The sequence below is a fragment of the Molossus molossus genome, unplaced genomic scaffold (assembly GCF_014108415.1).
Source record: "Molossus molossus isolate mMolMol1 unplaced genomic scaffold, mMolMol1.p scaffold_m16_p_1, whole genome shotgun sequence".
NCBI classification, from domain to species: Eukaryota; Metazoa; Chordata; class Mammalia; order Chiroptera; family Molossidae; genus Molossus; species Molossus molossus.
In genome coordinates, this window is record NW_023425344.1 from 61,904,716 (window position 1) to 61,931,013 (window position 26,298).

A 26,298-nucleotide genomic window follows, 5' to 3' on the forward strand; every position below is an offset into this window, starting at 1 on the left:
GCGCCACATGATGGAAGGGGGAGAGTCCTGCGCTTTAAGAGCCCGCCTTCCCGACAAATAAAGGTCGCGGACGGCGAGCGGGCGGAGCTAAATTTTTCGTGATTCGTGCAGTTCCGGGAACATCGAAAGTGGAGCCCCTCATAGTAAGAAGATGACCCGAAGTTGCTCGGCAGTGGGCTGCAGCACCCGGGACACCGTGCTGAGCCGCAAGCGCGGCTACTCTTTCCACCAGTGCGTGAGAGCAGCCTCGGAGCTGCCTTAACCCCCAGCACTGCCAGGCGGGCAGTAGGCCAGGGTGGGGCGGGGCCGGGCAATGTGTGGCGCATCGACGTGACGTGCTTGCCGTGCGTAACGCGTGACGGAGGAAGGAAACTGGGGAACGTGGAGGGTTAAGGTCGCTCCAGCTTTTCCCGCTCAGTGATAGCCTCCGAATTGCTGGTGCTTTCTCATTGCCTACCGTTTGCCAGTGGCTTTTAGCGACAGTTACGCGGAAGAAATCTGCTTCCTTTCTGTCTTATTATTTAACGTGAGCCTGGAAGAGAGGGAAGGTTGGGAGAGCTCTTGAAGTCGTGCGGTTCCATTTGGAGTGTGAGGGTTGCTCCAGAGCAAGAGCCCAGATCAGTTTCCGCGCGTCGTGCCTGCCAGTACAGCTTGTTCAGTAGTAGTCGCCGAGCTCTACCACGCCGGTCGCATTCTGGCTGGAACTGGCCGTGGCCAGGAGGCTTCTTTTGGTCAAGAGGAGGGCACACCTTCAGACTGATCTATTCTGAACCCACATCTATGGTCCAGGCTGGTGTACAGGTCTTTAAAATCAATGCTCAAGGCACAACGGGAAATAGAAACGTAGATAGAATATCCTCACAGACAAAACGAAACGTACTTTGACAAGAGGTAACCTATTGAGATGCACAGTTAAGCCATTGACAGCACTTTTATACGATCAGAAAGAGCTTTAGGGGCCCTGGCCACTTTGGCTCAGCGGTTAGCGCGTTGACTGGCAGACCAAAGAGTCGCGAGTTCGGTTCGGTTCTGGTCAAGGGCATGTACCTCAGGTGCGGTTCGGTCCCAGCCTTGGTTGGGGTCATGAGACACTCATTCTCTCTCTCTCCCTCTCTCCTTCCTTCCTCCCTCCCTCCCTCCCTCCCTCCCTTCCTTCCCTGTCTGTCTGTCTGTCTGTCTGAAAATAAATGGAAAAATATCCTCAGGTGAGGTGAGGATTAAAAAAAAAAAGCTTTATGGGACAGGTGATGATTAAGTTGGACCTTGAACCTTACCTAGATTGGGGGTTGGGGATGGAAGGAGGATAGCACGGAAAAATGTAAAGGGATGGAGTGTGCAGGTAAAATGTACAGGAGTGGAAAAAGTAAATTGGAAACAAATTATTTTAAAAAACTAAAATGTCAGCCCTAGCCCCTTTGCTCAGTGGTTAGAGCACCCGCCCATAAACTGAAGGGTCTAGAGTTCAATTTCTGGTCAAAGGCATGTACCTGGGTTGCAGATTTGATCCTGGCCTCTGTCAGGGTCATGAGGGAGGCAACCAATGGATGTGTCTCACATCCATGTGTTTTGATTTTTTTTTACTCTTCCTCCTTGCTCCCACCCACTCTATTTAAAACAAAATCCATGGGAAAATATCTTTGGGTGAGGATTAACAACAAAAAATGTGGTCAGGTTAAGGAGTTTCAACTATGTATGGTAGGCCTTTTGTAGTCATTGTTTTTCTTTTTTTCATTCCTCCACTTAAACTGTTATACTTGTATCCTTTCCATTCCCCTCAGATTTTTTCCCCACCAATTACACTGCTCTCTTATAGATTACTTGCCTCAAGTTAGTGAGCATGGTTACATTACAGCCCACTTATCTGAAAGTAGAGCATTCCTCTGAAACTTCATAAGCTGAAATGGCATAAAATGAAGAGTAAGTTTGCATTCAGAAAGTTGGCATTAAACCATTCCACTTTTACAAGAGACCTACATTGGTACCTGTTTTCACACACACACACACAAAAATCCAGATGATTTCTGGGGGAGCGATTACTGTATTAATTAGATCTTTTGTTCAGGAAAGTAGCCTAATTCAAATTTCAGTATGGGGGATATCTGTACTTAATGTTTTTAAACACAGACACAATCTCTTGAGCCTTTATGCACCTGTACACTACCCTACCTACCACTTTCCTTCCGCTTATAACCAGACTCCTCAAAACAGGAGCATATACCTACTTTCCTAAGTCCCAGTGATTTTTTTTCCAACCTACTGTAGCCATGTACCTGTTATCACTGCTCTAGTGAGACAACTGACAAAGGGTCACTTGCCAAATCTAAGTGAACACTTCTAAATCCCCTTGACCTCTTTTTAATTTATTAATTTTAGAGAGAGACAGAAACATCAGTTTGTTGTTCCACTTATTTATGCATCTGTTGGTTGATTCTTGTATGTGCCCTGACCCGGGATGGAACCTGAAACCTTGGTGTGGCTGGACTATACTTTAACCAACTGAGTTACTAGGCCAGGGCAACCTCTTTTTAATTTTTAATCATATTTACTCCCTGAAACTCTTACCTCCCTTGGCTTTATTGACACACTCTCCCTATTTCTCTTCCTTTTCTAATCCAGCAATTTTTTGCTGCCCTGCTTTTCCTGTGCCTTCTTCTTAGGTTACTTAAGTAGGGAAGAACTCATGTATTGCTTTTATTTGTTACATTGAGGGCCAAAGTAAGACCTTAATTTTTTAAATGATGCATTATTATAATAGTTATTACAGTAGTCTGCCAGCTATGATTCTTCCAGCCTGATTTTTTTCCCCATTCATCCCATTTTCTAGATTCCTGGCAGTTTTTCTAAAAACGCAAATTTTATCATGCTGGTTCCCTGAAGGAAGAATTTTAATCCCTTGGGCTTTCTAATACCTCAAAGACAAGAGTCCAAGCTCCTCTGTAAAGCTTTTCTTCATACAAATCTCGTCCAACCTGAATTACAATATTTCTATTACTATATATATGCACTGAATTAAACACATGTCTGTATGAATGGAAAGGAATCATCTTTTTCTTCTTGCCATCTAAGGAAGGCAGGAGAGACATGAAAAGGAGTTAGAGTACTATGGTGTTAGTCCTAGCAGCAACAAGGTAGTATTAATCTGAATTTATGGCTCAGCTAAAAAGGTAATATGGGAAGGAAAGACTTAGTCAACTTGCCATTGCCTAAAACTGTCATCTTCACACTTTTTGATCATTGAGTTCTCAAAATAAAAAAAATTTGAGTACATGCCCCAAAATATGCATAGTGATTTATAAATTACATATATGAAGTGATATTAATATATATTAGTATAACAAAAATCAAAAGATGGGGTGAAAAATTATAAAAATATTTTTTTATAATTTTCTTCAGATTGCAGTGGTGGCCACTGACCTGAAGGATGGACCCACAACTTATTATCATACAAGACCCTTTGTGATCTGGCCTCCAGCTACCTCTCTAGCCCTCTGTAACCACTCCCAGCTACCTCTGTACTCTCCTTACCCAAATTACTTATTTTTCAATGCTTTTATATCTGTGTCTTTGCATCTGTGTGGAGTGGCCACTGTCTGCATGGCAAACTCCTATTGACACTTCAGCTCTAGCTTCAATATTATCTCCTCTGTAGCCTTCCCCAACATCCCCCAGTACTAGCACCAGGGTTGTGAAAGAAGTTGTGAAGACATAGGCAAAAGGCTCTGATTGAAAAGCATGAATCAAAATGATTCAAAGGTGTGGAAATGTAAGGGAATATTGGTGCTCTGTCAAACAAATGGCTAAATATGAAGTGAGACTGGCAAGTTAAAAATTAATGCGACCCTTTTATTTCTTTTTGATGTAAAGAGATTAAGAAATTTAATTTATTTCATGACCAAAGAAATATATATACAATAACTTGAAAAAGGTTTTGCCTGAATTGTAATGAATTGTTTTTTAACTTTTAATTATGAAACATTTTAAACACACTGGCAAGCAAATAATAATATATAGCAGACTCTTATGTACCCATAACTGGGATTAAATAGATGTTAACATTTGCCTAGTTTTAGATTTTTGTTTTCTTTAGAAGACACTTAAGTTATAGATATAATTAAAACCTTAACCTCACTCCTCCCCAGAGGTAGCTACTATAGATGGGGTTTTTGTTAGCCACTTTTCTGGAAAATCGTTAATGTGCAGGGAGCCAAAGGTAAATTCCTGCCAGAATGTAAAAAAGGCATAGTAAACAGGAGAAAGAAAATGGATTCTGTATTACAGTGTAAACCAATTCATTACTGTGTGTATGAGATGATGATTGGTTTGGGATTTTTCTTCTGCTGGAGGTGGCTTTAGATTAGGGAGACGTGAATTCCATTTTCAACAGACTATTCTGGTGGCTATATTTGGTTCTGGTTTTGGTTTCATCTTCTGTAAAAGAATAGAAACCTGTCTTGCAGAGTTTTTGCAAGACTGAAACTAAACCTTTAAAATATGTATAGCACAAGGTAAATGCTTTAATTGTAGTATCAGTTATTATTGCCAATTTAATTTTGTCCATAATTCAAATTAGTCATGCCGGTAGACTACAGTATTTCCTATCCCTTTAATGTCAGTTTACACATAAGAAATATTTATTTAATACTTTGGGGCAAACCAGCCAAGCTCTTTGGAACTGGTTTGATGTAATTACTTCAATCAAGGGCTCCAGGTGGCCTAGGTCACTCCATGGGGTGAGGAGATTGATAGCTGTGCTCACTGACATGCCAATTGGGAAGCTTTGCTTCAGAGGATCAGGCTAATCATGTCACTTGGTGGATTAGCAAGTGATGGTTCCTTGCATGGTTAGAGATGACACCCAATTTGTGGGAATGCTGCTTCACAAATGTGCTATTAGTTAAGAAAAGAACCTAATGAAAAGGAACAGGTTTACCTCTCCTTTATTGGAAAAACAATTCCTTGTACATTATGTCTTGACCAAATAGCATCATCTTTCTAGAACAATCAAAAAAAGAAAGTCTCACCCTGGCCAGTTTGGCTCAGCAGTTAGAGTGTTGGCCTGCTGACCAAAGAGTTGAGGGTTCAGTTCCGGTCAAGGGCATGTACCTCAGTTGTGATTCATTCCCAGGCCCTAGTCAGGGTCCTGTAGGAGGCAGCTAGTTAAGATGTCCCTCTCATGTTGATGGTTCTCTCTTTCTCCTTCCCACTCTATCTGAAGATAAATGGAAAAATATCCTCGGGTGAAGATTTTAAAAATAGTCTGAAAGTAGAATTAGTTATTCCTAGGAAAAAGTAAAGTTTGAATAATATTTATCATATACAAAATGCTTTTGAGTGCATTTATAGCCTCATGTACTCTTACAATAGCCCTATGAGGCAGCTCAAAGATTGAGATGTATCTAGTACCATGTGGCTGATAAATGGTAATTGAGGCTTAAATACAGGTTTTTGAATTCAGTGTTTTTTCTCAAGGTTACTGAGAGAGTATATCAGAATTATATTTTACCGTACTGCTATATTATTTCCCTAACAATTAGATGAGGAAATGAAAACCAATTTTAGTTCCTAACAACTATATACTTTAACGTCTAAATTAAAATATACAAAAATCATATAGCATAGATCTGTTTTCAATATAAATCAACAAAAAAGGTACAGAAAGTGTCATTTTTGTGATTTTCATTATATGAATTTCATGAGTTTTTTCTTAACCCATTTCAAAACATAATTTGGCTGGGATTGAAAAATAGAGAAATACAAACTAATTTTTATATTCAAGGCTAGGAAAAACAATGCCTTTCAAAACAAAATAGGAAAATTAAGGATAGGTAATGTACTTCTTTTCTACTGCTGAATAACAAATTTCCTCAAAATTCAGTGGAAACATTTATTATTTTACATAATCTCTGAGGATCAGGAATTCAGGAGTGGATTAGCTGGGTGTTACAGGGTGTCTCTTAAGATTGCAGTCATCTAAAGGCTTGACTGAGGCTGAATGGTCTTTCAGACAGGTTCACTCACGCGTCATTTGGCTGGAGGCCTGTTTCTTAACAGAGCTCTTATAGGGCTGCTTAGGACGTGGCATATAACTTCCCCTCAGAGAAAACCTATTCAATAGAGAGAATAAGGAGGAACCCTCAGTGCCTTTTATGATCCAGTCTCATTGTCCACTATCACTTCTACTTTTTTTTTTTTTTTTTTGTGGTACATGCCCCTAGCCGGAACCGAATCTGGGACTCTCTGGTCCTCAGGCCAACGCTCAACTGCTGAACCAAACTGGCCAGGGCTCCTACTTTTTTAATATTCCATAGAAGCAAGTCACTAACTCCAGCCTACACTCAAGGGGAGGGGAATTAGGCTCCACTCCTTGGAAGGAAGAGTACCAAAGAATTTGTGGACATGGTTTAAAATCACCAGTGGGGAGAAAAATTGTCCCAGAAAAGGAAAACACATTAAATTTGAGCTGATTCTATTAAACGTAGGCAGTAAAGACAAAATGTGGTAGGATATTTACTGTAAGAATTGCCCCCATACAAATTAGAACAGACAAGATCACTTATTGAACTTCTAGATTCAAAAACATCAAATTTGAAAAATGAAATTAGCCCTGGCTGTTTTGGCTCAGCGATTAAAGCATCAGCCTGTGGTTCAGAGAGACCTGGGTTCAGTTCCCCCTAAGGGCGCATACCTCGGTTGCAGTTTGTCCCTGGCCCTGGAGGGGTCGTGTGGGTGGCAACCCCTTGATGTGTCCCTTTCATGTCCATGTTTCTCTCTTCCTCTCTCTCCCTCCCACTCTATCTGAACAAAAAATGGAAAAATGTCCTCGGGTGAGGATAAAATAAATAAATAAAAATCAATTAAAAAAAGAGAAAAATTAAATTAAGCAAATTAAACTTTAACTGAACTTAATGTTTATATAAAATCAGTTAAACGGGTTTATATCTGCTGTAGCATTACTATAATATTTTCATGTTAATGGAACTTTAATATGATTGCTATAGATTTCCAACTGATACCATACAGCGCTCAAAATGGATCAGGGCTGTTAATCGTGTGGACCCCAGAAGCAAAAAGATTTGGATCCCAGGACCAAGTGCTATGCTATGTTCCAAACATTTTCATGAAAGTGACTTTGAGTCATATGGCATAAGAAGAAAGCTGAAAAAAGGAGCTGTGCCTTCTGTTTCTCTATACGAGGTACTTAAATCTAGGTGTAAACAAAACAATTTTACAGAACCTTAAAAATCAAGATAACTTACATTATAGCTAAAATCTGCTAAGATTTAAAAACAAACAAAAAAACAACCTATATACCCTAGGTCTTAATATAAATCCAGTAATAGATTTTAAATGCTTAGAAAATTTGTTTTGTTTATTTTTAACTCTATAATGTTATATTAGTAATTCTGCTTTAGTAATTACTTAGTAATTACGTTTTTAAAAAAGTAATTTTACTTTTTTTTAAAAAGTAAAGTAAACATACATCATATGTCTAGATTTACATAAAGGTTACTAAACTGATCATAAAAATCAGCTAGTGGACATAAAAAAAACCTGGACTTAGAATTCAAGTTTTTACATGAATTATGAGACAACTTTCATAATACTTTGAAATTACCCCTGTTTTGGCTCTTCCCAATAATGTTATTGATCTTAACCAAAGATGTAACTAATTATTAGTGTTGACATAGAGAGGTATACAGAAATAGAAAACTTTCTATGAGTCAGTCACCAGTATTAGTGTTAACATTCTTGTTTCTTTTGTCTTTTTATTTTATCCCTTGGCCCCTTAGCCACACTCTTGTACATGGCTCTGACTGCACAGTCTGCAATATCATCTGACTGTTCTATCCTGCCACTACCCTTACCTTCCTCTTATTCTGTGGAATCTACTTCCTTTGATATTGTTTTTTCTTATTACCTTATTCAGAAGAATATAGTTGATATTAAATCTAAACTAATAAGTTCCAAGAGCTTCCTATTTAACTGAGTTGTGCATTTCTCACTGCTTTGAACTACCTTTTCGAACCACATATACTTGCCCACTGTATATGTAGTAAATTGACTTGCTTTCATGCTTTTGTGTAAAATCAATAATAATTACTATTTATTGAGACCTATAATAGTTTAGGCATTGTACTAGGAAATTTACATAAATTATCTTCCTGCACCCTCAAAACAAATGAGGAGATGAGGAATTGCAGAGATTAAGTGGCAGCTAACAAGTGAGGGAGCTGGGATTTGAACCCTGGCTATTCTTAATTCCAAAGATTTAAGGCTCGGTCCATTATGCCTTCCTTTTTGCACAAGTAACTTCCCTGTTTCCTCCATTAAGCTCCTTCAAAGAACTACTCAAAAACCCGTATCTATGAAGACTTCCCAAATTTCCACCTTTCTCTAGTTACTTTAATCATTTCAGAAACTTAACAAACCCTGTTTACATTGTCCTACAGTCTATACATTTTAAAAAATCAGAAATTATGATTTCTTTAATAACTAACTCTCCACAGCAACCAGGTAAGTGGTTTGCATTTAGTGGTATTTTTATAGGTAATTCTGTGATAATTTCTAAAATAACCTTAATTTTTTATTTCTGTCATAGGTTCTCCAAGGTGTACATCTTAAAGGTAAAGCAAGACAGAAAATCCTAAAGGAGCCACTTCCTGATGATTCTGAAGAAGTTGCTACAGAGGACCATAACTACAGTTTAAAGAGACCTTTGACAGTAGGTGCGGAGAAATTGGCTGAAGTGCAAGAGATGCTACCATTGTCAAAAAAAAGACTTGTTCCTGTAAAAAACTATAGGATGATCAAGAAGAGAAAGGGCTTACGATTAATTGATGCACTGGTAGAAGAGAAACTACTTTCTGAAGAAACAGAGTGTCTGCTACGAGCACAATTTTCAGGTATGTCCCCCAGTGACCTGTAATATTTACAAAATAGCTCTTAATTTTTCTGAAATATTATTAAATACCTGTACTAACTTTGCTATTGCCTCTGCAAAGATGCATTTTGGCTGAAAAGTGAAAAGTCTCAGTAGCATAAGCAAGAAGAATGAAAAGTAATTGTCAAAATCCTTTTATGGTTTTCCAATTTTAAAAAGTAATATGTTTACCCCCATGTTCATAGCAGCACTATTTATAATAGCTAAGATCTGGAAACAACCCAAGTGTCCATCAGTAGACGAATGGATAAAAAAGCTGTGGTACATATACACAATAGAGTACTATGCAGCTGTAAGAAAGATCTCTTATCCTTTGAGATGACATGGAGGGGCCTGGAGAGTATTATCCTAAGCGAAACAAGCCAAGTAGAGAAAGACAAATATCACATGATCTCACTTATTTGTGGAATATAATGAACATAACAGTCTGAGGAACAGGGTAGACCCAGAGACGTGGAAGTAGGGTACAGACTGACAACCCTCAGAAGGTGGGTGGAGGGAAGAGATAAACCACAGAACTTATATGCATGTACACATAACCGATGGACATGGACAAACAAAGCTGGGGATGGGGTGGGGGGGATGGGGAGAAGGGTGTCAATAGGGAAAAAGGGAGAATCATCTGTAACAAAAATAAATTAATAAAAAAAATTTTTTTTTAAAAGTAATATGTTTAGCCTGGCTGGTGTGGCTCAGAGGTTGTGCGTCAACCCATGCACTAAGAGGCTGCTGGTTCAATTCCTGGTCAGGGCACATGCCCAGGTTGTGAGCCTGATCCCTGGTGGGGGCATTCGGGAAGCAGCCAATCAATGTTCTCTCTCATCAATGTTTCTATCTCTCTCTCCCTCTCCCTTCCTCTCTCTAAAAATCAATAAAGAAAAAAAAAAGTAATGTTTATTATAGGAAAAGCAAAGAAATATATAAATGATAAAAATAACACATCATCCTACTACCCAGAGTTGAGATCATATGGTTTATACCATATACTGTATTTGTCACTTTTTATAATAGCTTTACCATTGTTACCTCAAATTCTCTATAAACCATTTTAACTGCTACATAATTTATCACTAAAGTCTTTTTGCAATGGAGTTGAACTTGATAATTTGCAGAATCCCTTTGAGCTTGAAAATTGTATGAATCTCCAATTTTTTTCTATAGGGTAAATGTATGTGTCTATTGAAAAAATACCTAGTCTTTTTTGTGAACCAAGATGTTTGAAGAGAGGCAAAATTAGAATTGCCAACTTCCTCTTTGATGAAAGAAACAGAGATATTGGATTTCTATTCTGGTAAATAAGAAGCATGTCCTGTTTCTAGAAGAAGATTATGTATCTCTAAAGGAGGAGAATTTTTGGGTTTTTCCAAGTGGGGAATAGAGGTAATAAATAGACATCCCCACCAGGAACAGAAGTGTTTGTTTGCTTTTTTTCTCAATAGTAGGCAAGATTGTCTGTTCAAACCGAATATAGTGCTCTATCTCCAGAAATGTTTCTCATGTCTAATTTTTACCCTCAGATAAATGTAATCAGGGAACAAAATAAAACAATAAATGTCTTCATAATCAAGATACTTAATTTTATCCAGTTATTTTCTTTTCTTTCCTGTTCGAGTCAGGCTGACATGATTAAACGTAGTGATTAAAGTTTAAACTTTTTTTTCCCTCTTTCTGGTGAAATGATTCGAGATGAACAGGATAAACTGGTCAGCAGACTCAAAAATAGGGTAGTAATCTCTGAACAAACTCAGTTAAAATGTGATTGTATTTTGGTGCCCAGTGTATTTGATATGCAAATTCTATGCTTTATACCTAAAATGTTACTATATGCATTTTTCATCACAAAACAATAAATACATTTATTTTAACAGATTTTAAGTGGGAATTGTATAACTGGAGAGAAACATCTGAGTACTCCACAGAAATGAAGCAATTTGCATGTACACTGTACTTGTGCAGTAGCAAAGTCTATGATTATATAAGAAAGATTCTTAAGCTGCCTCATTCTTCCATCCTGAGAACGTAAGTGAATTACTTTTTAGATGTAATATTTTGTCCTTTTATTGCATTCTACACATTAAGGCTGTTAGTGGTCACACTCTTCTTTATTAGTCCATTTTCTTTTATAAAAAACTTCCTAGGTCCTCGCCTGGCCAGTGTGGCTCAGTGAATTGAACATCGTACCGTGGACTGAGAGGTCCTGGTTCAGTTCCCTGTCAGGGCACATGCCTGGGCTTTGGGCTCGATCCCCAGTGGGGGGTGTGCAGGAGGCAGTCAATTGATATATCTCTCTCATATCAATGTTTCTATCTCTCTCTCCCTTCCTCTCTCTCTAAAAAATCAATAGAAACATATATTTAAAAATTTCCTAGGTTGTATTTGCATATTGTCACAATCAATGTTTTTACCAGCAAAATGCAGACATATAATCTGACATGTTTTGTATCTTCTAGATCAGCAGTTCTCAACCTGTGGGTCACTACCCCTTTGGGGGTCGAACGACCCTTTCACGGGGGTCGCTAAGACCATTGGAAAACCCACATACAACATGAGGAACTGTGTGAAAGGGTCACGACATTAGGAAGGTTGAGGACCACTGTTCTAGATGATAGAGACACTCTGAATGATAAAATTCGAATCCTGAAATGTTGGAACTTTCAATGCACTGCAGTAGTTTTAGTATGTGACTATCCTAGACAATGTAGGATGGTTCAGAATGATAACATTGGTTTGAAGCAAAGAACAAAAATCTGAATTTTGCTTTTTTTTTTGTTTTTTTAATGTTTTCCTTGATTTTTAGAGAGGGGAGAGGGAGAGATAGAAACATAAATTGGCTGCCTCTTGCACACCCGGCATCGGGGATCGAGCCCACAACCTGGGCATGTGTCCTGACCAGGAATCGAACCAACAACCTCTTGGTGCATGGGTTGACACTCAATCACTGAGCCACACTGGCAAGGCTGGATTTTTCTTAAGCATTGTAGTTGATGCCAGTGAAGGTTGTCCAGAGCCCAGATTATGATAAATATTTTTTTTGGATTTGTAGTCAGAATACAAAGATATATTTATAATTTTCTTAGTATAAAGCAAATAACATGGTAACTGTATTATAATATCTTATACATTTAATATTCAGTTTTTACTTTTTTTATCACTGGTTTTATAGATTTTTACCTTATTTTATTTATTTATTTTGCTTAAACAACGGAAATTTATTGTCTCACAGTTCTGGAGCCTAGAAGTCCAAAATCAAGATGTCTGTAGGGGTGGTTCCTACTCTGTGAGGGAAGGGTCTGTTCCATACCTCTCTCCTTGGCTTGTAGATGATGGTCTTCTGTGTTTCTTCACCTCATCTTCCATTATGCATGTGTGTTTCTTTGTCTAAATTTCCTTTTTGTGAGGACACTAGTCCTGTTTGATTAGAATTCACCCAAGTGACCCCATTTTAGTTTGATTACCTCTGTAAAGACCCTGTCTCCAAATTAGGTCACATTCTGAGGTACTAGGGATTAGGATTACCATATAACTCTTTTGAGGGGCACAATTCAACCCATATCAGTAACTTTTCTGCTGCATAAGCCTCCCATTTCCCACAAACTAAAGGCCAGCTCCTTCCTGTGGCTTCTTGTGGCTTCCTGAGCTTCCTGTGATGTGGCTTCTGCTGACCTCTGCAGCTTATCTCTTACCTCCCTCTCTGCCCTCTTGAATTCTGTGCTCCAAGGCATTTCTTGCTTCTTGCTTTAGGGACTTACTATTCCATCTGCCTGAAATGCCCATTCTCCCTATCTCTTAGTCCTGGTGATTTGTCCTCACCTTTCAGACTCAAATTAGGTAATTACATCCTTTCAGAAGCCTGGCCTGCCATTCTACCAGTTCTGGATTAGGCACCTCTCTTGCACACACAATGTGGAACTGAATCTTAGTACTTACAACACTGTATTCCTCACTGTACTGTGAGCTGCCCAAGTATGAGATCTGCGTCTGGTTTTTTGTTGTATCCACACACCTTAACACCCGAGTGGTACCTGGAATAACCCCCTGATAAATATTTGTGGAAGTGAAAAAATGCCTAGATGGTAATTTAGGATTTTGAATAGATATAAGAAAAATATAGTAGATCTCAACTTGCTGTCTAAAAATCAGCACTTTATTTAATTCACTGGAGGTGGGGCAGAGACCCCCACCTCCCATCCCCAGGAATGGCATGAGCCATCTCTCCTGGAAGGTACCTCTTGGTTTTTTATTGCTTCATTGAATACAGACTCACAGGGGCTCTGCACTGGAGAAACTTCTAGAGACTATGTAGTCCAGCACCCTCATTTTATTTATTTTTTATTTAAACATTTTTTTTTTTATCCTCACCTGAGGACATTTTTCGATATTTTGTTCAGATAGAGTGGGAGGTAGAGAGAAAGAGAAACATCAACGTGAAAGGGACACATCGAGTGGTCGCCACCCGCACGACCCAACCAGGGCCGGGGACAAACTGCAACTGAGGTACGTGCTCTTAGCGGGAACCGAACCCGGGTCTCTCGGGACCACAGGCCTACGCTCTAACCGCTGAGCCAAACCGGCCAGGGCCAACACCCTCATTTTAAAGAAGGGAGAAACTGAGCCCAGTGGGAGGAAGGGACTTAATTATCATGACTTTTTTTTTTTCCATTTTGGGAAAAACATCTTTTTTTTTTTTTTAATTGAGATGTAATTGACATATAACATTATATTCGTTTCAGGTATATAGTTATTCAATATTTGTATATATTGTAAAATGATCACCACAATAAGTGTAGTTAATTTCAATCACACACATAATGGTTTTCCTTGTGATGAGAACTTTTAAGATCTATTCTCTTAGCTTTCAAATGTACAATACAGTATGATTAACTGTAGTCACCATACTGTACATTAATCCCCTTTAAAAAAATGAATGAGTCCTGGCCAGTTTTGCTCAGCGGTTAGAGCATCGACCTGCGGTCCAGAGAGACCTGGGTTCGGTCCCACTAAGGGCACGTACCTTGGTTGCAGTTTGTCCCTGGCTCTGGTTGGGTTGTGTGGGTGGCAGCCACTTGATATGTCCCTTTCACGTCAATGTTTCTCTCTCTCTTCTCTTCCTCTCTCTCCCTCCTACTCTATCTGAACAAAAAAATGGAAAAATGTCCTCAGGTGAAGATAAAAAAAAAAGAGAGAAATTTTCTCCACATACTCTATTAAAATATGACTACTACCTAAACATTTTTTGTTTTTATCCTTACCTGAGGACATTCTTGCATTTTTATTTTCAGATAGAGTGGGAGGGAGAGAGGGAAGGAGAGAGAGAGAGAGAGAAACATCCATGTGAGAGAGACACATCGAGTGGTTGCCACCTGCACAACCCCAGCCGGGGCCAGGGACATACTGCAACTGAGGTACTCGCCCTTAGTGGGAACTGAACCCAGGACTCTCTGGTCCACGGGCCGACACTCTAACCACTGAGCAAAACTGGCCAGGGCCTACCTAAACGTTTAGAAATGAGAAAAGGAAGAAAAAGGAGTTGTTCTTCCACATTATATATAAACAATTACTGTTAACATTCAGGGAATTTTCTAATAGGCTTTTTTCTGGGCTATTTACTAGTTTTTTACATAGTTGTGATCTTTAAGAACTGCATAATATCAGGGAGTCGTATACTCTATTAACTCTGGCATTCTCCAACTATTGGACGTTTATTTACATTGTTTCCATTTTTTTGGTTACAATTGCTGTTTCTTATACTGAGATAAACATTTCCTATAAACATAATCATATGAACTGATTCATTTTCTTCCATATTATTTTACTGTTTAGGCTAGATATTATACTTGTTTGTAAATATCTGCTTTCTGCGAAGCAGGAGACATTTTTATAGACACTGAATTGATCATTCTTCTTCCCACACCTTTTAAAGTCAAGAACCCTCCTTAGCACTAGCACTGGTTTTATGGTTTCTGCAAGACATTCCATATAATTTGTCTTTTTTCTTTTTTTCATGATTTTCTTCATTTCCTATAGTTCTGCAGCAACTCCTGCATTAAATCTTTTCTGGCAAGTCCAGCGCAGACTGATCTTTCTTCTCTTCATGTCATTCTGGATTTTGTAACCTTTGATTTGACATCATCTATTTAGATTTACAATTTTATGTTGTTCTTAGTACTATTAGTAGTAGTAGTTATCCTCACCTGAGGATATTTTTCTTTTTTTTTTTATAAGCCTTGTCAAAACAAGACCACCAAAAATTAGGTTGCCTCCCCCAGAAAAGTGGGAGAGAGAGAGGATGAGGAGATTTTTCCATTTATCTTTAGATAGAGTGGGAGGGGGAGAGAGAGAGAAACATCAATGCAAGAGAGACACATCAATTGGCTGCCTCTCACACGACCCCGACCAGGGCCAGGGCTCGAACTGCAACTGAAGTACGTGCCCTTGACTGGAATCGAACCCACGACTCTGGTCTGGGGGGCTGACACACCAACCGCTGAGCCAAACCAGCCAAGGCAATAAAAACATTTATTAAAGCCCTGGCCAGTTTTGCTCAGTGGTTAGAACTAAGTGAAAAGAATTCTGAAGACAGACACTATCAGCAGTCTGGGAAGGTCCAGGGACACTATAAAAGAATTCCTAAGATAGCAGTGTAGGTACAAATAGATGCTCCTTAGTTGCCCTATAAGGAGCTATAAGGAACAGTAAGAAAAACTCTGAACAGGGCATCAGCAAAGCTGGGTTTCACATTTGAGCATAACCAGCTGCACAATATAAGCCAAGAGGCTTAACCTCTTCCTCTGTCCCCGATCCCTAACTATAAAATGAGATAGATGTTCTAAATGTTCCCAAAGTTTCCTTTCTCTTCAACAATTTTCTCATTTCAGTGAATTTATAGGTAAAACTGGTTTATCATCTAAATTCTAAACACATCAATTAGAACAAACTGGGTAATTGATTTGTATACTTTAAAAGACGTAAATGAGCCCTGGCCAACTTGGCTCAGCAGTTAGAGGGGTCGACCTATGGACCTAAGGGTCATGAGTTCAATTTCCTGTCAAGGGTATATACCTGGGTTACAGGTTTGATTCCCTGCCCCAGTCAGGGTCGTGCGGGAGCAGCCAGTTGATGTGTTTTTCTCACATTGATGTTTCTCTCTCCCTCCTTCCCTCCCTTCCACTCTATCAAAAAATTAATGGGGGCCCTGGCCAGTTTGGCTCAGCGGTTAAAGCGTCGGCCTGCGGTCCAGAGAGACCCGGGTTCGGTTCTCGCTAAGGGCACGTACTTCGGTTGCAGTTTGTCCCCGGCCCTGGTTGGTTGTGCGGGTGGCAGCCACTCAATGTGTCCCTTCACGTCGATGTTTCTCTCTCTCTCTCCCTTCCTCTCTCTCCCTCCCACTCTATCTGTACAAAAAATGGAAAAATATCCTCGGGTGAGGATAAAAAAAAAAAAAAATTAATGGGGGAAAAATCCTCTGATGAGGATTAACAAAAATAAATAAATAAATGAAGTAAATGAGAAATTAAAAATTATTTTGTGGTATGATTGCATATTAAAATACTATGTTTTGCTAAGTTTCTTTATCTTACTGTTTTATGATAACTCTATTTAAAATGTCTGTAGAATTTGGCTACTTACACTTAGTTTTATTTCTACAGGGATTTGAGGCTACTCCAGTACCATTTAAGGTATTTTTTTTTAATTTCTTCATTTTAATTATATATTTTTCAATTTTTATATTTTCCAGATGGTTATCCAAATGCAAATCCAGTCCAGGTTTCAATAGCAACAGTTTTTCTTTTCTTCAACAAAGAGTGGAGAATGGAGACCAGCAATATCAATATTGTTCACTGATAATAAAGGGTATATCTCTCAAGCAACAGCTTCAGTGGGACCCCAGCAGTCAACATTTGCAAGGGTTTATGGACTTTGGTCTTGGCAAACTTGATGCTGATGAAATGCCACTTGCCTCAGAAACTGTTTTGTTAATGGCAGTGGGTATTTGTGGTCATTGGAGAACACCTCTTGGTTATTTTTTTGTAAACAGAGCATCTGGATATTTGCAGGCTCAGCTGCTTCGTCTCACTGTTGGCAAACTGAGTGACATAGGGATCACAGTTGTGGCCGTTACATCTGATGCTACAGCTCACAGTGTTCAGATGGCAAAAGCACTGGGGATACATATCGATGGAGACAACATGAAGTGCACATTTCAGCATCCTTCATCTTCTAGTCAGCAGATTGCATACTTTTTTGATTCTTGCCACTTGCTTAGATTAATAAGAAATGCATTTCAGAGTTTTCAAAGCATTCAGTTTATTAATGGCACAGCACATTGGCAGCACCTTGTGGAGTTAGTAGCACTAGAGGAACAGGAATTATCAAACATGGAAAGAATCCCAAGAAAACTTGCAAATTTGAAAAACCACATACTGAAAATGAATTCAGCTGCCCAACTCTTCACTGAGAGTGTGGCCAGTGCGTTAGAATGTTTGCTGTCGTTAGGCCTGCCTCCTTTTCAAAAATGTATTGGTACCATCCATTTTTTACGCTTAATTAATAATCTGTTTGACATTTTTAATAGTAGGAACTATTATGGAAAGGGACTTAAAGGACCTCTAATGCCTGAAACGTTTAGTAAAATTAATCACGTGTTAACTGAAGCCAAGACGATTTTTGTTACATTATCTGACACTAGCAATAATCAAATAATTAAAGGTAAGCGAAAACTAGGATTCCTGGGATTTTTGCTTAATGCTGAGAGTTTAAAATGGCTCTATCATAATTATATTTTCCCAAAAGTAATGCCTTTTCCATATCTTCTGACTTACAAATTCAGTCAAGATCATCTGGAATTATTTCTAAAGATGCTTAGACAGATATTAGCAAGCAGTTCTAACCCTACCTGCATGGCATTCCAGAAGGCTTACCATAATTTGGAGACCAGATACAGATTACATGATGAAGTTTTTCTAAGTGACCTGAGCATCCTTGACATTTCAGTTGCTCGAAGGACAGACTTGGCCCTTTGGACAGTTCAACGTCAATATGGTGTCAGCATATTAAAGACTCTTTTTCACAAAAAGGATATTTGCCAAGACTGGTCTAATTGTTCACTAAGTGAGGCATTACTAGATCTGTCAGATTATAGGCGAAATCTCACCTGTTGTGCTGGTTATATTGCAGATAAGTTATCAGCTCTTTTAACTTGTGAGGACTGCATCAGTGCACTGTATGCATCAGATCTCAAAACCTGTAAAATTGGGTCACTGTTGTGTGTCAAAAAGAAGAATGGTTTGCATATCCCTTCAGAAAGTTTATGTCGAGTCATAAGTATCTGTGAGCGAGTTGTAAGAACCCATTCAAGAATGGCAGTTTATGAACGACTTCCTAAACAGAGGGAATTGTATCTTCAACAGGAAATACTATGTGCGCTTTCTGGACATATTTATCTTTTTGTAGATTTAGATGAGCATCTCTTTGATGGAGAAGTGTGTGCCATCAATCACTTTGTAAAGTTACTAAAGGACATAATAATCTGTTTCTTAAAGTTGAAAGCTAAAGATATAGCTCATTTCCCTATAAAACACCATTCAGAAAGACTTGAAATGAAAATCTCAAGGAAGCACTGCTCATCATTACAGGATTACAAACATTCAAGTTTTGCTAATACCAATAATTCCAGGCTTCTGCTAAGTAACGGATATCCATTCAAATGAGGGGCCTAAAATATTAAAATTTATATTAAGGATTATTGGTCAATACTTATTTTAAAGTTCAACCATACTATCTAAATTGACTATTCTGCACAATGGACAAGTTTGCAGTTCTGACTTAGAATTTATAATTTGCATATTATAAAGTCTGCTCAAACTTTGGTATGGCTTGCAGCATTTCAGAGTTACCAACTTGTATAAAGCACTTAAGAGCAGACTAGCCAAGAGGTGGTGTCTTTGAATTTACTACTATAAGACTGAATAATGTTACTGGATATAATTTTAACTTGTTCAGTCTGCTTTAAAAACGAGAGAATAAAAACTAGGAGAGAATAACAGAAGGAGTCACCAATACATTGACTCCTTTTACAAATAGACTACATTCCTTAAAAGAGCTTTGTTTTACAGCTCTTAAGAATGTTGACAGAATACCTATAAAACCTTGAATTTTACTTGTGGAAATTAAGGTGTCTTTTGATAATTAGATTAAATTAAAATATCACGTGCCACAAAGTCCCTTTGCCCCAGGGTACCCTAAAATAGAAGTACTTATGCTTTATCAGCAGAAGGTAAACACATGAGCCAGGAGATGTTTCCTTTGTTGCAATGAGCTGGGGGAATGTAGTTTGGGGGAAGTATGCAGTTGATGTAATTTTCATGATCCATTGTCTCTGGACTTCGAAATACTACTTTTGAGTAATAGAGTGGATACTTACTTGACTCCTATTGGAAGAGCCCATGGCTCCTCAGCGAATGAGAAGAAGCCTTTATTTCAGTTTCTGCTCCTTCTGAAGTCTACTTGTGTTTACAGGGAGGCTAAAATAATGAAACATATTTTATTGTTGAATGAATAATGGAATTTTATAGCATGTGAGTAATAAATTGGAACGATATGGTCACTTGAGGCAACAGGTATGAAAATTTGTCTTCATTATATAACCCTGGTCAGTTTGACTCAGCAGTTAAAGCATCGTTCTGAGGACTGAAGAGGCTCAGGTTCTATTCCAGTCAAGGGCATGTACCTCAGTTGCGGTTTCTCCCCAGCCCTGGTCGGGTCATGCGGGAGGCAGCCAATCCATGTCTCTCTCACATTCATGTTTCTCCCCCTCTCCCTCAATCTATCTGATGATAAATAGAAAAATATCCTTGGGTGAGGATTAAAAATAAGTAAAAAAAAGGGGGGGGGGGCACACACCTGGGCTGCAGGTTCGATCCCCTGCCCTGGTCCGGGTTGTGTGGAAGACAATCAATCAATGTATCTCTCTCTCCCTCCCTCCCACTCTCTAACAAAAAATAAATGGAAAAATATCCTGGAGTGAGGGGTAACAAAATTTCAAAAACCATTACATAAGTTTTACAGAAATTTAAGAGAAACTTAAATACAAAGATGGAAACAAGGGCAATTTTCTCTTCTCTCAAACCTAGATTTGAAAAAATAAGAAAAAAATAGATATATGTACTTTCACAAATGGGAGTATTTTATTTAGAATTTTTTTCTTTATTGATTTTAGAGAGAGGGTAAGGGAGAGGGAGAGATAGAAACATTGATTGGCTGCCTCCTGCATGCTCCCCACTGGGGATGTGGCCCACAACTTGGGCATGTGCCCTGACCAGGAATTGAACTAGCGACTTCTTGGTGCATGGCTAAGACCCTCAACCACTGAGCCACACCAGCCAGGTGCAAATGGGAGTATTTTAGTAGATAAAAGAAATGGACATATTCACCTGTGTATGTAAAATATCTACTCTGTTATTAAGTACAGTTAATCTTAATATGAAAACTGAAAATTGCAAAAGATTAATTACTAAGTAAAAGTTGAGTTTCATTAATTGAAATGTACCCTAAATAGTATATTTTGATATTTTTCTGTATTTGTTCTACCTCAAACTAAGTTTTCAAATGTAATCAGAGTTGCACTACAATTTTTTATGAGAGCTATTGCTGAGAATTCTGAATATTGTGATTTTTGTTTTATTTGCAATAGAGTTTAGATTCAGCAGGATAAATCTATTTAACGGAAACCTGTTTGTAAGTCACCACCCTTAACTTATTACTTATATAAATCCAAGTTTTGTACCTGATCTTTACTTGAAACTAGGTTCAGTAGTGTCTTATGTTCTTTGCTATTACACTTGACTAATGTATTAATATATTCTGTATTTTAAGAAATTGGTGTTTTGCATTACTAAGTGCTGGATAAATTGGACAAACATTGAAGATAACATTTCCATTCCTGCCTTTAGCACAGTTAGTTGCTCTTGCCCTAGTGAAATGTGATATCAGATTTACTTGATATATGCTTTAGCAGTTTTTTAAAAAAATTTTTTTTCCTTTATTGATTTTAGAGAGAGAGGAAGGGAGAGAGAGATATAGAAACATCAATGAGCGAGAACATCAATTGGCCACCTCCTGCATGCCCCGCACTGGGGATTGGGCCTGCAATCTGGGCATGTGGAATTGAACAGGTGACTGCTCAACCACTGAGCCATGCTTGTAAGGCTGCTTTACAGTTTTTGTATTCATATTTAATTAGGGTTATTTAGTTTGTAAATTCTACTCAGCACCTTTGTCCATTTCTTCTTTGGAGAAAACTAACATCCCCTTCAGACATTTATCCTTCTTTTCAACAAGTAGTGCTGGAACAACTGGATATCACGTGCAAAAGTATTAACCCTTAATGGATCAAAAACCTAAATGTAAGAGGTAAAACTCTAATACTTTTAGAAGAAAAAAGAGCTGGGATGTAGATTAAGTGATAGTTTCTTAGCTATGACACCAAAAGTACCATCAACAAAAAATAAATTGATCTTTATCAAAATTAGAAACTTGTGCTTCAGAAGACATAATAAAGTAAGGCAACCCACAGAACAGGAGAAAACTTCTACAAATCATATTGTCTGATAAAGGATTTGTACCTAGAATATACAAAGAACCTTTATAACTCAATAATAAATGACAACCCAATATTTTTTTTTTTATCCTTACCCGTGGACATTTTTTCTATATTTTGTTCAGATAGAGTGGGGGGGGGGGGGGGCGGAGAAACATCGACGTGAAAGGGACACATCGAGTGGTTGCCACCCACAGGACCCAACCAGGGCCAGGGACAAACTGCAACCGAGGTATATGCCCTTAGCAGGAACCGAACCCGGGTCTCTCCAGACCGCAGGCCGACGCTCTAACCACTGAGCCAAACTGGCCAGGGCGACAACCCAATTTTAAAAGTAGGTAAAGACTATGAGTAGACATTTTTTCAAAGGAAATATATAGGGTCTCCCCCCAAAAATATATATACAACTTTTAATAATTATAAAGCCAGTGTTTATTAAAATACATTTCAGTTTCAAAATGTAATAGAATCTACAGATACCCTGTATACACTTTTTGGGGACACTGTACAAAGTGCCTATTAGCACATGAATATGTTTAACGTTAGCCATCTGGGAAATGCAAATCAAAACCACAATGGGATATTCATACCCACTAGGATAGTTGTAAGAAAAAAGATAAGCGTTGTCAAGAATGTGGAAAAATTGGAACCCTTACCTTATACACTGTTGGTGGGGATGCACACACTGGAAACCAGCTTGACAGTACTTCAAAAGGTTAAAAAGTTACCAAATGACATAACCATTCTACTAACAGGCATATATATCCAAGAGAAATTAAAAGATGTCCATGTAAAAACTTGTACACTAACTTTCTAACAATAGCTAAAAACAGAGTAGATACCCCACTGATGAATGATAAAAATGTGCTGTATTCATACAGTAGGTCACATGGTAAATGTCTATTTTACTTTATAACTAACTGCCAGAACTGTTTTTTACCAAGTGACTGTACCTCTCTGCATTTCGACCAGTAATACATGAAATTTTCAGTTGCTGTACTTCCTCCCCAGTACTTGGTTTTGTTTTGAATTAGCCCTATTGACATAGGTGTGCAGTGATACTTCATTGTGGCTCTAATTTTCCTAATAGCTAATAATGAGGAACATCTTTTTGTAGGCTTATTCGCCATCCACACACTTTTAGGTGAAATGTTTGTTCAAGTCTTTTGCCCATGTTTTAGAAGTTTTTTTTGTTTTTTGTTTTCTTATTGAGCATTACTTATATATTCTGGACATAAGTGCATTTTATCAGATGTGTTTTGCAAATATTTTCTCCTAGTCTGTGGCTTTTATTTCTTGGTGTGCTTTGAAGAGCAGACATTAATTTTATTAAGTTCAATTTACTGATTTTTTTTCTTTTAGGGATCATACTTTTAAGATCTAAGAAATCTTTGCCTAACTCAGTCACAGAGTTTTGCTTTTTGTTTTTTATCCTCACTGAGGACATTTTTTGATATTTTGTTCAGATAGAGTGGTAGGGGGAGAGAGAGAGAGAGAAACATCGACGTGAAAGGGACACATCGAGTGGTTGCCACCCGCACAACCCAACCAGGGCCAGGGACAAACTGCAACTGAGGTACGTGCCCTTAGCGGGAACCAAACCCAGGTCTCTCTGGACTGCAGGCCGACGCTCTAACCGCTGAGCAAAACTGGCCAGGGCTATTTACATTTTTATTTGCAATGCATTCATTTATTTGTTAATCCTCACCCGAGGATATTTTTCCATTGATGTTTAGATAGAGTGGAAAGGAGGGAAGGAGGGAGAGAGAGAAAGAAACATTGATGTGAGACACACATGAATCAGTTGCTTCCCACACAACCCAGACTGGGGCCAGATATCATACCTGCAACCCAACCCCGGTACATGCCCTTGACCAGGAATAGAACCTGAGACCATTCAGTCTGTGCGCTGATGTTCTAACCACTGAGCCAAACTGGCCAGGGCAATATTCACCCCTTTAAAGCATACAATTTAGTATATTCAAAAGGTTGTTTTCTGCAACTTTTGAGGATAATCACAAAGTTTTTCATTTGCATGTTGATAAATAACATTAAAAATATATATATTGGGTTAACCTTTTATTCCTGGGATAAATCCATCCTGGTCATGATGTATTGTTTTTATATACTGCCAGATTTTATTTGCTAATATAAATTAAAGAGTGACATTAAAGTCTTTGACCTTATAATAAACATTACCCTGGAATATACTTATTTTTTAAAAACTAAAATGCCTTAAATGCTTTCACAAAACTACTTAAACTAAAATTTTAATTTAAAGTTGTTTTTTTTAAATATTTATAACTTACATTTAATAAAACTACTTAGATCATAAAAAGTTCACATTTGGTCAACAGTCGAGACCAAATGAGCATTAAAGGAGCCCTAACAAGAAAAAAAAGACCTAAGTAACTTACATAAAACTACATAATAGAAAATAACTACATTAGTGAAAGCTTTCTAGTGATTAGCTCGTCTCTGTGTTGCTGCTACAAAATTCCTATATGAAGTGCTAAGGGAGGCAATATGATCACAGGTAGGGCTGGAGGTCCTGATTTGAAGCTGTATTTACATAACAGGTACTCTTAGCTACTTATGTTACAAAACAATAAAATAGAAGACTTTTCTAAAGGTATTTTTATTCACATTTTACATAAGAATTGAGCAAATACCAGTTGTCCACATCAAAGGATGGGGAGGCTAAAACAGTAGTCTGTCCCAGAAGTTGCTGCTCTGCTTGTTTTATTACCTGTAACATTAAGGTTCTGGTTCCCATATAGTCCAAAGACAAGACCTACAAGTTGCTTTTAGTTCTTGTAAGAGGGAGCTCACCATAGGAACATCAAACATAACAAAGAGTAGATTTTCTGCCCTTAAAAAAAAAAAAAAAAAAAAAAAAAAAGGAAAAAGAATGTCTCATTTCAAAGCAATTTATGTTAATGATAATTAGGCAAAATGATAGGCTTATTTTTTTAGTTGTATGCTTTCAAAAATAATGTTAAATTTACCTAAAATCAGATATGTTTAAAAGATTTCTTGCATGTTAAATGATTAAAAGTGGTGGTATTAAAGAAAATTGCAAAATCTTTTTTTTACAGAATAGTATAAATGTTTATTTTTTTGTATGATTTACTTTGCTGTCATGTTTTTACAATATAGAAAAGTGTATTCTTTGAATAGCTCTAGTAAATATAAATTTAATCTTTCTACTTTGGGATGTAAATAGAGCTAAAAAATTATATACCCAACCCTCCCCAAATAGTCTTTTAAAATTATTGAATTAATGTGGATATTAATCTTGTTCAGCAATTTGATGCAAATGCCTAAATACAAAAAGTTATTAAGTACTACACACAAAGGAAAAGGCTTAATACTTTAGCTTCTTGAAAATCAGAAAAACTAGTAGCATTTGATTACTCCTTCAAATTTTTACAAGCAAAACATTCTCAAGCAGTGCCGTCATACATAATCTATAATTGTAACCCAAATTTCACAAACATTTTCTGCACACGGTATATAAATACACATCACAAAGGTGCAATTAGAATTGAACACAGAATATGTACAAAATGAACAAAGTTTAGATTTAGACCAAAAAGGTAATCTTTTGAAAAATAACTTGATTAGATATTCTTTTATCCTCTTACACTAATTTACATTTATACAAATTTTAATTAAACACACTAGAGGTGCTAAGAATGCACTATCTACATTTAAAGTTTACTGCACTATAATTTTATAAATCCAAATTTCAATAGGAAGATATTTGAATGAATAACGGAATCTTCTTTTGGATTACTTAATTTCTATTGCCTATATCTTGTGTGTTCATATGAACATATATACACACTTAATACATACAACTATAGAGTCCTTGTAGGAAATGTAATAATCATACTAATAATTACTGAGGATTAAGGTACCTAACAAAATGCCTGAATTCCAGTATGTTTTTTTCTTGTCATAAAATCTTAAATTCATAAAGCTTTTGAATTTCTGAAAATGATTTAGGTTATTTTAATAATTATATGAAAACACTCATACCTTCTTCCACTTACCAAATCACTGGCTAAAAATAATGCTATCTTAAGCTTCCCTTATAAAAACAACAAAAAAATCACCCCAGTACAATTTTGACAGTTTTGTTGGGAGGCCCATTAGTAAATAAAATAAGTCATACATTGGTTTGAAACCTCTTAGTTCAAGTCTATAAAGGGAACTGTTTGTACAGATGAAATAACCTTCCTTACATTCATCTCTTAGAGCTTCAATATTTATTTCTCCATTCAAATCAACTTTTATACCTGATCATTATATAAGGTTCTGTTTTACTACTACTTAATATGTTTAGCTTCTATTTGTAGGAACCTTTCATTTTAATAGTACCCAGTAATCACTTGACAATTTATTATTTCAAATTCATACCACTTCCTTGAAAGAAAGTGAAAACATTCCAAAGCATTTCTTAGTCACTTGTTATAAAACATATCACCCATCCTTTGAGAATTTACTAACCCTTAATATTTTATATGGTTTTTAAAAATAAAAAAAAATAATAACTTTTAAAAGTGTGCCTATGGATTACTTCCCCTTCTGATATTCCAAAAGCACAATGGGATATTATTCTACAATCTACCCTAAAAAGTCTATTTTTCTTTAAAAAGATAGTGCTTTCTAAACACAATGTTATTGGAATATGTTTCATAAGAATTTGTTTATGTAGACGTTCTATCTACTTATATTCTAGGTCTAGTACCAGAGA

The 26,298-nt window shown here is 37.4% G+C and overlaps 2 protein-coding genes across 3 annotated transcripts in view; one reads left to right on the top strand and one right to left on the bottom strand.

Moving 5' to 3' along the window:
• Window positions 1-83: 83 nt before the first annotated feature.
• Window positions 84-18,743, top strand: THAP9 (THAP domain containing 9). Of its 2 annotated transcripts, none has more exons than XM_036259416.1 (5): window positions 84-231; window positions 6,999-7,194; window positions 8,600-8,903; window positions 10,810-10,960; window positions 16,677-18,743. In XM_036259416.1, the coding sequence occupies exons 1-5, from the start codon at window positions 152-154 to the stop codon at window positions 18,646-18,648; spliced, it is 2,703 nt and encodes a 900-aa protein (XP_036115309.1). In that variant the 5' UTR covers window positions 84-151; the 3' UTR covers window positions 18,649-18,743. The 2 variants fall into 2 exon arrangements, with proteins under 2 accessions (XP_036115309.1, XP_036115317.1); XM_036259424.1 differs by having other exon boundaries at window positions 107-143.
• Window positions 18,103-26,298, bottom strand: part of LIN54 (lin-54 DREAM MuvB core complex component) — an 81,639-nt gene continuing 73,443 nt past the window's right edge. The window contains exons 12-13 of the transcript XR_004959302.1: window positions 19,362-19,461; window positions 18,103-18,182 (exon numbers count right to left, since the gene is read on the bottom strand). The gene's annotated coding sequence lies outside the window, so the exon portion shown is untranslated. The remainder of the gene's footprint in view (window positions 18,183-19,361; window positions 19,462-26,298) is intronic.

What these genes read in the sequence shown, in the direction of transcription:
- THAP9 (XM_036259416.1), top strand. Translation starts at nt 152, where the DNA reads ATGACCCGAAGTTGCTCGGCAGTGGGCTGCAGCACCCGGGACACCGTG. An exon ending in CTTCTGTTTCTCTATACGAG is followed by an intron (nt 7,195 to 8,599) that starts GTACTTAAATCT and finishes TTTCTGTCATAG; the next exon opens with GTTCTCCAAGGTGTACATCT. An exon ending in GCTACGAGCACAATTTTCAG is followed by an intron (nt 8,904 to 10,809) that starts GTATGTCCCCCA and finishes TTATTTTAACAG; the next exon opens with ATTTTAAGTGGGAATTGTAT.